The sequence below is a fragment of the Mobula hypostoma genome, chromosome 14 (assembly GCF_963921235.1).
Source record: "Mobula hypostoma chromosome 14, sMobHyp1.1, whole genome shotgun sequence".
Lineage (NCBI taxonomy): Eukaryota > Metazoa > Chordata > Chondrichthyes > Myliobatiformes > Myliobatidae > Mobula > Mobula hypostoma.
In genome coordinates this window covers 13,390,304-13,407,934 of record NC_086110.1, presented here as the reverse complement: position 1 = coordinate 13,407,934, position 17,631 = coordinate 13,390,304, and the positions used below count along the sequence as shown (strand labels likewise).

Sequence of the window (17,631 nt, the reverse complement as noted above, 5' to 3'; positions counted from 1 at the left end):
CCATGAAGGATGGACTGATGGAGAACAGAGAGTGGTTCATGGGGAACAAATCGCAGTACTCTTATCTTTGGTACTTACGTGTCGAGAAAAAGGAATATCAGATGATCAAGGCAGAAATCACGACAGAAAACGTACCTTCTGGAAATAGTGTTTTCTGCTGCAGACACATTTTTGTATTCGGCATCTCAAATTGCCTGTAACGTAAAACTAAGCTATCTATCATTAGAATTGCCTCCTACGATTCATCCAGATCCACAGCAGGATAATGTTCCAAATGTCGATATCATTTCTCGGCTAAAGTCCTCAACAAACAGACCTCAATTACTTCTCGTGGGACCTAAGAGACAAAATTTGTGTTACCTCTGACCAACTTTACGCCCCAATCAGGCACATAATTTCAGATCTGAGAGGACGGGAGATACAATTTTATAATGGTGATAAAGCTTCTGTGAAAACGGCATAACATCCCCACCGCTTCGTGGAAATTGGGAAACATAACCGATCAAAATGGTGAGCCGTTTGACATGGTATGGGAAGCACATGAAAAGGTCATTATTGTTTCATCACCAACCAAGAAGCATTTAAATATTCAGTGGATAACAATTGATGCCCTGTCAGGTTAGACACTTATGTGCGTGTTAACCCTATCTTTCTGTATCGGGTTAAATTTTCTGCTCGATGGATGCAGAATGTTAGGGATAAATTTGTCCCGGTGAGGAAGATAAAGAATGGTAGGGTGAAGGAACCATGGGTGACAAGTGAGGTGGAAAATTTAGTCAGGTGGAAGAAGACAGCATACATGAGGTTTAGGAAGCAAGGATCAGATGGGACTATTGAGGAATATAGGGAAGCAAGAAAGGAGCTTAGGAAGGGGCTGAGAAGAGCAAGAAGGGGGCATGAGAAGGCCTTGGTGAGAAGGGTAAAGGAAAAATCCAAAGCATTCTTCAATTATGTGAAGAACAAAAGGATGACAGGAGTGAAGGTCGGACCGATTAGAGAAGATGTGCCTCGAGGCTGTGGAAGTTAGCGAGGTCCTCAATAAATACTCTTCGTTATTCACCAATGAGAGTGAACCTGATGATAATATGAGTGAGGTTGATGCTCTGGAGCATGCTGATATTAAGGGGGAGGAGGTGTTGGAGTTGTTAAATACATTAGGACGGATAAGTCCCCGGGGCCTGACGGAATATTCCCCAGGCTGCTCCATGAGGCGAGAGAAGAGATTGCTGAGCCTCTGGCTAGGATTTTTATGTCTTCGTTTTCCACGAGAATGGTACCGGAGGATTGGAGGGAAGCGAATGTTGTCCCCTTGTTCAAAAAAAGTTGTAGGAATCGTCCGGGTAATTGTAGAGCAGTGAGCCTTACGTCTGTGTTGGAAAACTGTTGGAAAAGATTCTTAGAAATAGGATCTATGGGCATTAAGGGAATCATCGTCTGATCAGGGACAGTCAGCATGTCTTTGTGAAGGGAAGAACGTGTCTAACAAGCCTAATAGAGTTCTTTGAGGTGGTGACCAGGCATATAGATGAGGGTAGTGCAGTAGATGTGATCTAAATGGATTTTAGAAAGGCATTTGACAAGGTTCCACACGGTAGGCTTATTATGAAAATCAGAAGCCATGGGATCCACGGAGGTTTGGTCAGGTGGATTCAGAATTGGCTTGTCTGCAGAAGGCAGGGGGTCGTGGTGGAGTGAGTACATTCAGATTGAAGGATTGTGTGTAGTGGTGTCCCACAAGGATCTGTTCTGGGACCTCTACTTTTCGTGATTTTTATTAACGACCTGGATGTGGGCGTAGAGGGGTGGGTTGGCAAGTTTGCAGACGACACAAAGGTTGGTGGTGTTGTAGACAGTCTAGAGGATTATCGAAGATTGCAGAGAGACATTGATAGGATGCAGAAGTGGGCTGAGATGTGGCAGATGGAGTTCAACCCGGGGAAGTGTGAGGTGGTACACTTTGGAAGGACAAACTCCAAGGCAGACCACAAAGTAAATGGCAGGATACCCGGTAGTGTGGAGGAGCAGAGGGATCTCGGGGTACATGTCCACAGATCCCTGAAAGTTGCCTCACAGTTAGATAGGGTAGTCAAGAATGCTTATGGGGTGTTAGCTTTCATTAGTCGAGGGACAGAGTTTAAGAGTTGCGATGTAATGATGCAGCTCTATAAAGCTCTAGTTAGGCCACAATTGGAGTACTGTGTCCATTTCTGGTCGTCTCACTATAGGAAGGATGTGGAAGCATTGGAAAAGGTACAGAGGAGATTTACCAGGATGCTGCCTGGTTCAGAGAGTATGCGTTATGATCAGAGATAAAGGGAGAAAGTGCTTTACTCTTTGGAGAGAAGGAGGATGAGGGGAGACATGATAGAGGTGTACAAGGCAATAAGAGGAATAGATACAGTGGATAGCCAGCGCCTCTTCCCCAGTTCACCACTGCTGAATACAAGAGGACATGGCTTTAAGGTAAAGGGTGGGAAGTTCCAGGGGGATATTAGAGGGAGGTTTTTTTACTCAGAGAGTGGTTGGTGCGTGGAATGTACTGCTTGAGTCAGTGGTGGAGGCAGATACACTAGTGAAGTTTAAGAGACTACTAGACAGGTATATGGAGGAATTTAATGTGGGGGGTTATATGGGAGGCAGGGTTTGAGGGTCTGCACAACATTGTGGGCCGAAAAGCCTGTAATGTGTTGTACTATTCTATGTTCTATGTTCTATGTTCGATGGACTATCCTATTGCCTCCTGTTTGCTTTGTGGAAATGTAGGAGATAATTGAAAGAGCAGCCTTTCCCTCATGGAATTGCTTGTGTTTATTGAATTTAAAATGGAGTCTCGGAACTGCAATCAATTATTTGAACCTTCGTCGATGCACCCTTTATGGATTTTATCGCAGTACCTCTTGAATATCTGTCATCATTAAACTGAATAATTTGTGTTTGAAAACTAACTCTCTCTTTGTGTGATTAATATTCTATACCCGGAATCTATCTCCAACACAGTCAGCATTTGTTGCTGCATTATGCTGAGTTTCACGCGAGCTGGTCGCTGCAGAGTGTAAGGAACCTGAGTACTATGCGGTCTACTTTCAGAAAACAGACTGAAATCTGTCACTAGAATAAATTTATGAAGTTTTCACACTATATGCTTTTGTTTCATGAAAATTGCTGAAGTAATAAGGATCCACCTTTACCATCAAAATTCGCAGAATGCAGATTTGAATTCATATCTCAATAAAGATATCGATAATCCCTAAATTCAGTAAGAGGGCAAAATTTCTAGCATAATCACGAAAGCACTAGCTGGGCTATGTGAAAATTAGAATTGTAAGAGTTCGTTTCTCCCTTCCAGCGGACGCAGAGTTAAAATTTGAACTATATTATTCTGCCTTGCCGTGGCGTCATCCTACGTCATACTGATACATTTCCTCATGAAGAACTTCTCCTCCAGCACTTGCTTTAAAATACCACTTGCATTGCAGGAATTTGTCGATTGGTTTCTGTAAGATGTCGGAGAAATTTACGGTTTCGTACATGGCACTTCTGGCTATTACTTGTCTAGGTATGCTGATTATATATGCCGTTTCCGAACTGAATAATATTTTAGAATATTAAACCCTGAGTGCCTGCAGCAAATTCGGTTACAGTGGTTCAGCTATTCGATCGTCTTTGGCTCTTAGATATCCAGTGACATACGTCTGTAGTTTTGTTTTAATTCACTGTATTTAACTGTTATTAATACTGTTGCTTATTTTTCCGGCAGCGGTCAAAGTAACTGCAAGCGAAGTATCTCAATTACCAAGGGAACTGGAAGTCCTGGGTGGTGAGAATGTTACTATGTTCTGCAAATTTCCAATATCACAAGGTACTGTTGACGTTCGTTGGTGGAGGGAAGGCGAGAAAGCATTCTTAGAAACGGACAACAGAAGACATTTTACGGTAGAAAGGGGAAGGGGAGAACTTGCACTCTGGAATGTCAAATTGGCCGACTCCGGACTGTATTACTGTGAAGCAAACTATCAGAAACAATCTTTCGGGACTGGAGGTGGTACCAAGCTGACTGTGTTCGGTGAGTGTGGCTGCTTGGAGATTTTCGGCTCTGTGCATTTTACATCAAACTTAAACTTAGTGCTGAGGATAAAACGAAAAGTTTCTACTGGATAAAACAAACGGCTAGAGTACATTTGTTTCCCGCGTTAAAATACATCCCAGTCCAGAGATTCTAAATTCAGACTTAAAAAGAACAGAAGAATTAATCACATTTCATGTGGCAACTATTCGGCGCATAATAGAGTTGGTTCTGTTCATTGTATCGTATCTCACCGGCTCTTTCCCTCTGCTCTAGTCCAGCCCTCTTCATCAACAATCTCCCCGTTAAAGCTAATGTCCAAGGTTCGTGATACCTTTCGATTTTACCCTCATTATCGCGAAGGTACTTTTTGAATGCAACGAATTAACATTCAAGCAAGGTTAGGATTGTTTTGCAAGCAAAAGGCTGAAATAATGTTAATGTTAATGTGAATAGCTGGAGTTGGATAACTAGATTCGTCATCACAGAGGAGGCAAAATATTAATACTTTAATAGAATAATCACTATCAAAGGGTCTGTATGCAGCAACACAATGCTCCATTTACGCATCAACTAGTAGAGAGGAATAATACCCAGCTCCAAACCAGTTAATCACAACATCATGTAACAATTTGTCGCATGCACTGCAATTGTCATTCCAACTTTTGTCATGCAGGATTAGCAAAATCTATATTTCTTTCACCATACAAAATGGGGAGAAATATAAACCTCTCAAAATCGAGGTGAATTTTGATAGGGCTAATAGTAAAGTGTAGAGAGTCGAGCGCAAACCTACATTTAAAACTTCCGCTGGCAGCTCATTGCACAGTAGCATCACCGTCTGAGTGAAGACGTTTCCCCTCAGGTTCGTATTTAATACTTCTCATTTCATTCTTAAGCAATGACTTCCAATTCCATTCTCACCCAACCTCAGTGGATGAAGCAGGCTTACATGCACCATATCTACATCCCTCATAATTTTGTATGCCTCAATCAAAAGTTCGCTCGTTCTCTTACGAATCATGGAAACAATCCTAACCTGTTAAACCTTTCCTGATAATTCATGTCCTCAAATTCATGCCACTTCCGTGTAAGTTTTCTTTGTACTCATTCAATCATATTGATAACTTTCCTGCAGATAGGTAACCAGAACTGCAAACAATACTCCAAATTTGTTCTCACTTATATCTAATACCAATTCAGCATAACATCCCAACTTCTACACTCAATATTCTGATATATGAAGGCCTGTATAACCAAGGCGATCTTTACGATACTATCCGTCATTGACTCCATTTTCAATGAATTATCGATCTATATTCCAAGATTATTTTTACCGCACTCCTCAATGCCAGTCTCTTTGACTGTGTATATCCGAGACTGGTTTGTCTTCTCAAAGTGCAACAGCTTACAATTACTTTCATTAAATTATATCTGCCATTTTCAGCCCACCTGCTCCATGACCCTCTGCAAACTTTCATAGCAATGCCTACACCACTAGTCAAAGGCCTTCATTCAAAGATCAGCCATCCACTACCATACTCTGGATTCTCCCGTGAAACCAACGTTAGATGCAATTTACTCATTCATACTGAATGCCAAGCGAACGTACATGATCAGCCCGCCACCCCCATGAAGAACTTTTACAAAGCTCTTGCTAAAAGCCATGTTGACCACATCCACTGTTATCCTTCATCAGGAGCAATGGTAACCGGTTCAATAAGCTCTTTGAGATTGGTTAGACACAGCCTACATTGCACAAAACAATGTTGCCTATTCCCAAACAAGCCCAGTCTATCTTAAAATTTACGGTATATGTCACATTCTTTAGAATAGCTTCCAATAAACTACCCACTTCTCTGTAATACCCACTGGTCTATAATATCCCGGCTTATTCCCAGAGTCTATCTTGAACAGCGGCAAACTAGAGACATAATTGGAGAGCAGGTTACTGGGAAACTAAATGGTCTGAAGGTAAGTAATTCACCTGGACCAGATGATGTACATTCCAGGGTCCCTATAAAAGTTGCTGATGAGATTGTGGAGGCAATAGTAAAGGTCTTTCAGGAATTAATAGATTTTGGAATGGTTCTGGAAGACTGGAAAGTTGCAAATGTCATTACACTCTTCAAGAAGGCAGACAGGCAGAAAAGAGAAACTATAGGCCAGTCAGTCTCAGCTAACTGGTTGACAAGATTTTGGAGTCCATTATTAAGGATCAGGTCTTAGGTTACTTGAAGGAACATAATAAAACAGGCCATATTAATCATGATTTCCTGAAGAGAAACTCTCGCCAGACAAATCTGATTGAATTATTTGAAGGAATGAATAAAGGATAGATAAATATAGGGAGAATCTGTTGTTGTGTACTTGGATTTTCAGAAGGCCTTTGACATAGTACCACACACAAGGCTGTTTAACAAGCTACGAGCCCAAAGCATTACAGGAAAGATTCTAGGGTAGATAAAACAGTGGCTGGTTGGTAAGAAGACAAAGAGTGGGAATAAAGGGAATATTTGTTGGTTAGCTGCCCGTCACTAATGGTGTTCCAAAGGGGTCTGTGTTGTGACCTATTCGTTTAAGGTTATATGTCAGTGATATGGTTGATGGCATTGATGGCTTTGTTGCAAAGCTGCAGACGATAAAAATAGATGGACAGGGAGGTAGAGAGACTGCAGAAAGATTTAGACAGATTAGGAGAATAGGCAAACAAATAGCAGATGGGATGCAGTGTGGCCATCCACTTTGGTGGAGGGTATGAACGTTTTGACTATTTTCTAACTGGAGAGAAAATACAAAAAACTTTGAGTCACAAAGGGACTTGGGAGTCCGTGTGAAGTAATCCACAAAGGTTAATTTGCTGGTTGAGTCGGAGATCAGGAAGACAAATGCAATGATCGCATTTATTTCGAGAGGACTAGAATATAAAAGCAAAGATGTAATGTTGAGACTTTGTAAAGCACTGGTGAGGCATCATGGCATATTGTGAGCAGTTTTGGGCCCTCTCTGTGAATGTACTGGAACTGGAGTAAGTTCAAAGTAGGTTCACGACAATGATTCCAGAATTAAATAACTAGTCATATGTAGAGGATTTATGGCTCTGGGACTGTTTTCACTAGAATTCAGAAAAAAATAAATTAGGGGCGATGGCATGGAAACCTGTTGAAGGTGAAAATACTGTTTAGTGTGGATGTGCAGAGGATGTTTCTTATGGTGGGAGAGTCTCAGACCAGAGGACGCAGCCTTACAGTAGAGGGACGTCCTTTTAAAAAAAGAAATGAAGAGGAATGCCTATAGCCAGAGAATGGTGAACCCGTGGAATTTTTTTTTTGCCACAAGCTGCTATGTAGACCAAGCGTTTATGGATATTTAAAGCTGTAGTTGATAGATTCTTGATTTGTCAGGGCATGAAGAACTACGGAGAGAAGGCGGGAGATTGGGGCTGAGAGGTAAAAGTTAACTCTGATGAAATGGCAGAGCAAACTTGGTGGGCCAAATGGCCTAACTCGGCTCCTATATCCAATAGTCATATAGTCTTAAAACATTAGTTATACTCTAGTCCTCCGGCACTTCACCCATGAGTAAGGATATCTTGAATACGTCTATCGGGGCACTTTCACTTTCTGCACTAGCCTCCAGCGAGGTCCGATGGGACACCTTGCCATATTCGGGAGACTTCTGCACCCTAATTTGCCTCAAGGCAGTAATCCGTATGTGGGCAATGACATTGCTTCTGTTTTGCATGAGTTGTATAGTCTCTGTGTACGTCTCCCGAGTAAAAACAAATGGAAATAGATAAGATCTCCCCCCATCACTTTCGCCTCCATGCATTGTTGAACACGCTGATCTTCAAATGGATCAATTCTGTTTGTCGCTATCCCTTTGCGCTTAATGTATCTGTGAAAGCCTTCGATTTTTTTCACCTTGGGATTGCCCTTCACCGAGAATTTAACAAGGCCAAAATCGTTGACGTCGGTATAGGCGTGGGAGATGGAATCGGGCAACCGTGAACGCGGGATGGCCATTGCAAGCAGAGTGAAATCCTCACTGAATTATAAACAGATAAAGCAATCTAACTATTGAATCCCCCCTGTTAGACACAGACCATAGCTGCAGCCGAAGCAGTCTATGATTACAAAACCTTAAAATTGGGCTCATGTTTTAGAAAACTCTGTGTATGGTGCAATTGAAGTTGTTCAGTTCCTGTTCGATACTCTGCAAGGCATGATTTTCACAAACTATCCTATAGCAGTGCCAAGTCACTGTCGACTATGTTTTGCAGGCTTTAGCAAGAATAGAACTACAGAATCAATGAACTTAATATCAATGTGCATTTGCGTTCCTGGTTGTTTCACGGAGGATATAATTTACAACATTCAATATGGGGAACTGTTGCAGGAATGGTTTACATTTCGAGGGAAGCTCTATTACTGAATGTTTATTACTTGAAAACTCAACCCCAAGACCTGAAACACTCCCTTAGCAATTGAGCTGCTAGAATATTATACTCCATGTGCTATAGAAATCTGTGATATTTGGGTTTTGTAGCTCAGTCTTATACGAAATGAAAAAAACAAAAGTAGCCAGGTTCCAAAGCCAACGCCCGCCGCAAACCAACTGTGGAATGAAGCTCAAATACCATTCAAAGAGAATGTCTTCCTCATTTCGAACCTTTTAGATTCGCCATCGATATGTATTCTCTGAACTATTCCTTTCATCCGTTCCCTAAGGTGACTCCATTTTATTTTGCTTGTTTTGTGACTGTCTGTGCTGGATGGTAACTACATGTGCTATGTGTGATGATATGTACTGTATTTTGCAATTTACCCCAGAAGAGCAATGTTTCGCTTAGAGGTGTGTGTCAATGCTTGAGCAACAATAAACCGAACGTAAAATTGAAAGAATTAGAGTTAGACGGTCATGCCAGTTGGCGGGGAATTAAGGGAACCTACCTACTCTGAAATGGATTGAAAGTACCCAAAATAACTTTGTTTTTACCCAAGCTCCTCCAACTCCTTTGGAAATTGTTCCTGTTGGAGAGTTTTCGTCTCCTCGAAAGCTCCTTTGTAAAACGGCTGCCTTCTACCCGGAGAAAGTAGAAATCGTTTGGCAAAGAAATAACAAGCAAATTCGCACTGGAATAGAAAGTGTGACAAACCGGAGCGTGGACGGCTTGTACGAAGCTTTTAGTTTATTGGAAACCAGGAAGTCTACTTGGGGAAAAGATGTTTACACCTGTCTGGTATCGCATGTCTCCCTCAAGGTGCCTGCCAGTTTCAGCTACTTCCTGGACCAAGGTAAGATGGTGTCTCGATGAAGTCATGATGTTGGATCTCGGACATAAACGTCGACACTTTAGATCTGTCTGATCCGCTGAGTTCCTCCAGGACTTTATGTGTTACTCTGGATTTCAGCAGGTTCAGAATCTTTTGCGCTCATTGTAAGATGGAATGGCTTATTAGTCATAATGATGGGGTCAATGTGACTTTGTTAAGAACAGTAACTGAACAGCTACTCAAACAAGGAAGAATGACTAATATTGATAGTTAATATTCAGTGTGAACGATGTTCAAGAACTGACGTGTTTTTTCCGTTATATTAAGTAGTGTAGGACGAATTGAATTCGTGCAGTATTTGGAAGGTATCAAACTTCTGATCATTTGGCAAAATTGTGATAATGCAACACTTAAACTTTTTACCTTATCGTGATATAACAAAGGTGGGAATCTGCATTTCCTGTCTCATGATATATTTTCCGATATGTGCAGTGAGATTTGAAAGGAGCCTATGAAGTAATTTACGTTGTTGATTCTCATGTGTAGATTTGTTTTTAGATGTATAAATGCTTCACAGTTTCTTGTTTTACCCCTGTAGAGCCACAAGGCGCTGATACTAAATTGATTCTGGCATTTGCAGTGGGCGGATCGGCAATTTTAGCTCTGATAATAGTTTTGGTGAAAGTCAAGTTAAAGAGCTCGCATGGTAAGGACCCTGATCGCTGAGAAATATCAGCTTTATTCGTGCAAAATAGATGCACTAAAGATATTGAACTTCAAAAAGAATAAGTGTCATTACAGCATGATTAGACATAGATTGAGATGTACGAACATGATTACATTGATAACCATCAGGCACAACACAAGCTGGATGTTAAGTGCATTAATTTCACCAGTCCACTCGCTGTATTTACAGGCTGTATCTTGTTCATAAATGCCGTCATATCTCTTTGGAGTACTTCAAATGCCGTTTACAATACAATGGCAGATCCATATTCTGAAGCGTATGCAACTTGGCGTAGGTCTGGACTTACTATGAATGTGTAAAGAACATTGACGAACTCGTGCATGTCTCAATGATTTTAATTTCTATTTTAGCGACAGTATTTAAACGTAGTCCAGTTTTTACAATGCAAATAATTTCTTTTATTTCTTAAGGGGTTAGCACAAGTTCTGTGGACAGATGTCAGAATGCAGAGCCGGTACGTGTAGTGGTTCCTCTTCTTTCAGAACGACGTATATATATAGCAGATACATTATGAATTTATTTTGTTCTAACATTTGGAACGCAGTAGGGAAGAATGAAACTCTGTGACAACTCTTTATTTTGAAGCATATATCCAAGATCTATTTGAATATTCCTGTTGAATCTACTTCCTATAGTCTTTCAAGATTCCATATCAGTTACATTAAGATGAACCGTAATGTAGACTAAGGGAAGTTAGGCTGTTAATCATTCTTCGTGTGACGAATGATTAAATACAAATCTAAGACGGGGATGTTTTAGATGTCAAATGTCGGTTTACGAGAATGGCGGTGTAGTTGTCATTGGGAAAATACATTACACGCATGAATCAGTTCGCAATATATGTTACAATTGATTTAAACGCACAGTAAGCAAGATAAAAACTGCAACGAAGTCTTGTTTTGGAACTCATATGCAGTTTTTAACCTGGATTCCCAACAAAGATCCACACAGCAGTGTATAGAATCGAATATGCTCCCAATAACACCGTGTACTATCTGGTGCACAATGAAACACAAATGGTAACGAAACTCCTCAAGGCGCCTTCTGCTCCACGAGGCTACGCTGAATGGTTATCATCCTCAATTTTGAAAGAAGTACATGAAATCTATAAATGTATTGTCATCTCTCATTTTCGATTTAAACCAGAAATTAAAAATCTTAACGACATCTTGGAAAAGAGTAATATTTGTCCTTTCAGATTGAACACCTCTCCACAGAAAGCAATGTCAACTTCAAATGTTTCTCTTTGCTCTGGTGTTTCCTGATCTACTGTGTGTTTTATTTGTTTACTTTAAATTTCCAGCAGTTCAATGTTATTAAAATTGTCCCACCTGGATTCTTCTTTTAGAATATATTTAATCTTTGTCGATTTTATCTGACTAAAACTGAAGATGTCTTCTTGTGTTCCATTAATCATCTTCCCAATTTTAGTGCAATATTTTACATTTACCTAACGATATTTGCTGCAGCAACTTTTCATATCACCAAAACAAGGTTGTCATATATCACTGGCTTCATTATAGTAGAACTCCGTTAAAACTTCCATCAGCGTTCGTATCACTTCCCGAAATGAAGGACCGCTTCTGAGAGAAAAATCTAAGTTGAAACTGATCGTTCAAGATGGTTTTTGCACTGTCGCTTTATTCCTCTGGAATGCTATGTCATTGCTTCAGCCATAACAAATGCTATTTTAACGACTTACTGCGGCCATGTCTAACTGCTCTATTTCATTTTATTGTAGTTTAATTGATTCACCAGCAACACCAGTCAGTTCAACAGTTGGCAAGATGCCCCTTCCGTATTCGCTACCTCAGTTCAGCCAGGCTGGAACAGTACATCAGGTCTTGCCATTTGTTCCAATGTCCTCAAAGTAGATATTGCGAGTTTGAAGGGTCACAAGTTCTAAATGCACCATGGGGACGAAATCTGGTCACGCCAATAATTATAATGATTTGATGGGGTGCATAAGATAATCGCATCGGAGAAAGCCCATGAACAAAACTTGGAGGGGCGTAAGGGATGTGACAGAAGAGATGGAAAAAAAAAAGATGGCCAGACCTGAGAAATCCATCGGCTTGATAGAATGGTTTTACGTGGTTGTTCGGAAATCTAAAATAAACGTGTCAACTTCTAGCCTGAAATGGGTTTGGTATCCCAGCTCCCGTATGATATACGAACAACGATAGTATACGCGCACAAAATATCATTCCAACCATTTTAAATACTTTTCTATGATTAGATATTCCGAATCAAACGTATTTCATGGTCACTGACCTTTGTATCAGTTATCAGTATTAAATGTGTTTTCCCAACAGGCTGAACAGGCTGCGGTTGATCTCACCACCGCCTATGTTTCACTAAATATGCGGGACAGCATAGGATTTCGGAAAGATCGACAACAAGAAGAGCGCACTATCTATTCTCAGGTAAAGCAGAGAGTTTGCCATGAATAACATATGAATTTTCTTCAGATATTTAACACTGTTACTGAGGCGTCCGGCCTAATAGGTTCGTACCGCCCAATTGCACCCATGTTACCAATTAGCCGACTCGCCGTACTTCTTTCAAATGTGAGAGGAAACCCGAACGCCTAAAAAAGGCATACGGTCATGGGAAAACGTATAAACCCACCATTTAGTCATGTATGGGAACTAAACCTGGATCACTGCAGCTGTAATAGTGATACGCTAGCCGCTACGCTACCGAGCCACGCAAAACATATATATATATATAAAACCATAAGACTATAAGATATAGAAGCAGAGTCTGCTCCGGCATTCAATCATGGGCTGATCCAATTCTTCGAGTCATGCCCACTCCCCTGCCTTCTTCCTATACCCTTTGATGCCCTGGCTAATCAAGAACATATATATCTCTGCCTTATATACACCGAATGACTCGGCCTCCACAGCCGTTCGCGGCAACAAATTCCACATATTAACAACCGTCTGACTAAAGTACTTTTTCCGCATCACTGTCTAAATGGACGACCTTCAATCCTGAAGTCGTGCCTTCCTGTCCCAGACTCTCCTGCCATGGGAAATAATTAGATTCGCCATATCTAATGGGTTCAGGCCTTTTAACATTCGGAATGTCTCTATGAGATTCCCGCTGCATGCCCCTAAATTCCAGGGAATACAGCCCAAGAGCTGCCAGACGTTGCTCATACGGTAACCCTTTCACTCCTGGAAGCATTGTCGTGAATATTCTCTGAAACCTCTCCAATGTCAGTTTATCCTTTCTAATATAAGGAGTCCAAAAGTGCAAACACTACTACAAGTGTGGACTCATGAGTGCCTCTTCGAGCCTCAACATCACACCCATCCGCTTATATTCCAGAAATGAAATGCCAACATTTGCTTTTCTTCAACACCGACTGAGCCTAGGGGTTAACTTTAGTGCATTCTGCACAGAGACTCCCAAGTCGTTTTGCATCTCTGCATTTTGAATTATCTCCCCATCTTCCCAATAGTCTGTCCGTTTATTTCTCCCACCAAGGTGCATGACCATATACTTTCCAACATTGTATATCACTTGCCACTTCTTTGCCCATTCCCCTTAACTAGCTAAGTCTTTCTGCAGACTCTATGTTTCCTCAAAACTACTAACTCATCCACCTACCTTTGTATCATCGGCAAATTTAGCTACAAGTCTATTAATTCCATAGTTTAAATCATTGACATACATGGTAAAAAGCAGCGGTCCCCAACACCAACCCCTGTGCAACTCCACGGGCAACCAATAGCCAGCCAGAATAGGATCTCTTTATGAGGGGACCTAAGGGTCCGTGTTGGGGCCGCTTCTTTTTACATTGTGCATCAACGATTTGTATTATGGAATACATGGCTTTGTGGCTAAGTTTGCTGACGATACGAAGATAGCGGGAGGGGCCGGTAGTGCTGAGGAAACGGAGAGGCCGCAGAGAGACTTGGATAGATTCGCAGAATGGGCGAAGAAGTGGCCAATGAAATACAATGTTGGAAAGTGTACGGTTATCCACTTTGGCAGAAGAAATAAACGGGCAGATTATTATTTAAATGATGAAAGAATTCAAAGTTCTGAGATGCAACGAGGCTTGGGAGTCCTCGTACAGGATACTCTTAAGGTTAACCTCCAGGTTGAATCGGTAGTGAAGAAGGCGAATGCAATGTTTGCATTCATTTCTAGAGGAATAGAGTATAGGAGCAGGAATGTGATGTTGAGGCTCTATAAGGCGCTGGTGAGACCTCACTTGGAGTACTGTCGGCAGTTTTGGTCTCTATATTTAAGAAAGGATGTGCTAACGTTGGAGAGGGTACAGTGAAGATTCACGAGAATGATTCCGTGAAAGAGAGGATTAACATATGAGGAACGTTTGTCCGCTCTTGCACTGTATTCCTTGGAGTTTAGCAGAATGAGGGAGACCTCATAGAAACATTTCGAATGTTGAAAGGCATGGACAGAGTGGATGTGGCAAAGTTTGTTCCCATGATGGGGGAGTCTATTACGAGAGGGCATGACTTAAGGATCGAAGGGCGCCCATTCAGGTCAGAAATGCGAAGAATTTTTTTTAGTCAGACGGTGGTGAATCTATGGAATTTCTTGCCACGGGCAGCAGTGGAGGCCACGTCTTTGGGTGTGTTTAAGGCAGAGATTGATAGGTATCTGAGTAGCCAGGGCATCAAAGGTTATGGTGAGAAGGCAGGGGTTGGGACTAAATGGGAGAATGGATCAGCTCATGATCAAATGCCGGAGCAGACTCGATGGGCCGAATGGTCGACTTCTGCTCCTTTGTCTTATGGTCTTATTCCACTCTCTGTTTTTTGCCAATCAGCCACTGCTACTCCCATGCTACTGACTCCTATGTAATGCCATGGGCTCTTATCTTGCCAAGCAGTCTCATGTGCGGCACCATGTCAAAGGCCTTCTGAAAATCTAAGTACACCATATCTACTACATTTTCTTTCTCTACCCTGCTTATACTTTCCTCAGAAATTGAAATAGGTTAGTCAGGCAGGATTCTCCTTTCAGAAAATCATGCTTGCTTTGGCCTATCTTGTCATGTGCATCCAGATACTCCGTATTCTCTTCCCTACCATCGCTTCCCACAACTTCCGAACCACTCATGTCAAGCTAACAGGTCTGTAGTATCCTTATATAAACATTATCCCAAAGGAGGTTAATTTTACCGACCTGAGCAGACCTTTGTCACTATGACATTTACAACTGAATACCCTCGAAATATCATTACCTTTTTGTTCCATCTGGGTGGACTCCAACCTGAAGGCATAAGCATTGATCTCTCTAACTTTTGATACTTACTTCATCACCACCTCCTCTCTTTTTTTTCTCTGCTCCCAATTCTGGCTCCCTTTCACCTCTTCTCTTCTCTTCTCTGATCTGTCCATCACCTCTACTGGTGCCCCACCTTCTTCCATTTCTTCCAGGGTCCATTGATTCTTCCTATCAGACTCCTTCCTCCACCATTTTCCTTTTCCACCCACCACGTCCTAGCTTCTACGTCACTCCATCCCCCATCATCCACACACCTTCTTACCAACCTTGTTTTTCCTATCACCTGCCATGCTCTACCCCTTCCCCACCTTCTGATTCTAACTTCTGACTCCATTTACTGTCCTGTTAAAGCGCTTCGGCCAGAAACATCGACAGTTTATTTATACATGCTGCCTTAGATAATGAATTTCTTCAGCATTTTTCTTTGCATTCCTCAAGATTTCCAGCATCTGCAAACTCTCTCAAGATTAGCTTTTTCTCTTGCTTTTATGAATTTAATTTCCCATATGTAATTTGCAAACCAGGAAGTACTAAAAAGCATGTACATGCGAAAGCCATCCTCTCCAAAGCCCATTATCATCTCCATAATGAACACGAATATCTGATAATAACAGTGGAACACTGAACCAAACGAACATTGGTGTTATTGATGGAAATACTGAACTGTGACTAAACAGTAAGCATACGGAATGAATGAACAAAGTGCCAAACTTCAATCTATCAGCTGTGCGGTATCCACTGATAGCAGTGTCTATGTGTATTTGGAGTTCTGTTTTCAGGTGTGACTGAGGAAATACCAGTAAGGTCTATAGACTAAGCAGTTTGCAGCAATCAGACACATATAACACAAAAAATGTGCTTGTATTTTCAGTTAGCGAAATATTTTGTATACAGTATACCTGCTGCTTCAAGGAGTTAACAACTCTCCCAACTCGATTTTGTTGAACTTCATTTCAAATAAGGACAGAAACGCTTATTGTTCAGTGTGCCAACACAGGCTGTTAGAGTGGAAATACCATATGAATCAAAAAGAAAAAGTTGAAAAAATATTGACAAAACTTTTGTGTAAAACAGCAGAAATCTAGTTTGATAACTTATGGGCGCATCACCAATTTATTCTACAATCTTTGATTCAGTTTGTTCAATCGATGATTCTTGATTAACTGCTGGTTTTGAAATATTTTCACAGACGAAAAGAATTGGAGCTGACAAACTGACTTACGCCACTCTGCAGCTTCCCGATTCCAAGAACACCTCAGCATCCAAACATCAAAACCAACATTCATTGTACGCAGATGTAATTACAGCAAAGAAACTGTGAAGCTGAGAATCCAGCTGCAGTTTAGAGCTACGGACTATCAATGAATGCTATCCCGAGGCACTGTTTTGTTCCATTTCTTGCATCCAGACATAGATTGTTAATCGATATCACATGTATGAGTTTGGAAGATAAGGGATCAATTTCGTCTTCGATTTATTGGGGGCGATTATCACTGGAAAAAAAATAAAAGAACGAAGCTTATGGATAAGATTGAGAATACATTGTGCCATTCCAACTCTCTCTACTGCCCGGTCATTCAAGAGGATAATGCCTGATATGTTCAACAATAACCTCCTTTGCTGGTTAATTGAACAGTTCCCAGTCGTTCCATGATATAAACCTACATTGCTTTAAAAACCCCTCCGCCACCAAGATATTCCCTCCCCAGTCCTCAGAGGATGAAAGAAATATCAGAGATTCGTCACAGCCTGCGAGGGAAACGTTGTTTGTAGGGTAACATCCACCAACTGAACAGTTATTCTTGCTCACTGATGTCAACGTTCAACTGAGGGAAATACAGATTTGAAGATGTGAAAAAAAAGATCGCAAAGTATTCTCGTGATAACACCTCTGTGCCTGAATTTTTATCAGTAAATGTCGTATGATAAAAAAATGCAGTACTCTTCTGTTTCATATACATTCATGACTTGCTGCTCAAAATTAGTTGTAAAATATAACTGTACTATCACATGGTCGTAACAGAAATGCCAGGGCAGCCAAAAGGCAAGAGAAATGCATCACAATCTGCGTACGTTCACAGCCCACACTGGGCAGAGGAAATAAGCACATGGTCAAATTAAAGCAAATCAAGTTTAGCCTAACCATAACATTTGACTGAAAAACGTGGACGTTAGAATGTAAATTTATATAGGAATCACGTCTTTAGATGTGTACTCTCGAAGAATATGGTGCTCTGGACAGAGCTCCTCAGCGATTAATAACTTCCCAA

The 17,631-nt window shown here is 41.1% G+C and overlaps 1 protein-coding gene across 1 annotated transcript; it reads left to right on the top strand.

Moving 5' to 3' along the window:
- The first annotated feature begins 3,501 nt into the window (after positions 1–3,501).
- LOC134356444 (tyrosine-protein phosphatase non-receptor type substrate 1-like) lies at positions 3,502–17,256 on the top strand. Its single transcript, XM_063067394.1, has 7 exons — positions 3,502–3,556; positions 3,758–4,063; positions 9,067–9,360; positions 9,947–10,045; positions 10,498–10,541; positions 12,403–12,513; positions 16,551–17,256. Exons 1-7 carry the CDS (start codon positions 3,502–3,504, stop codon positions 16,680–16,682), a joined length of 1,041 nt encoding a protein of 346 aa, XP_062923464.1. The 3' UTR covers positions 16,683–17,256.
- The last annotated feature ends 375 nt before the right edge of the window (positions 17,257–17,631 follow it).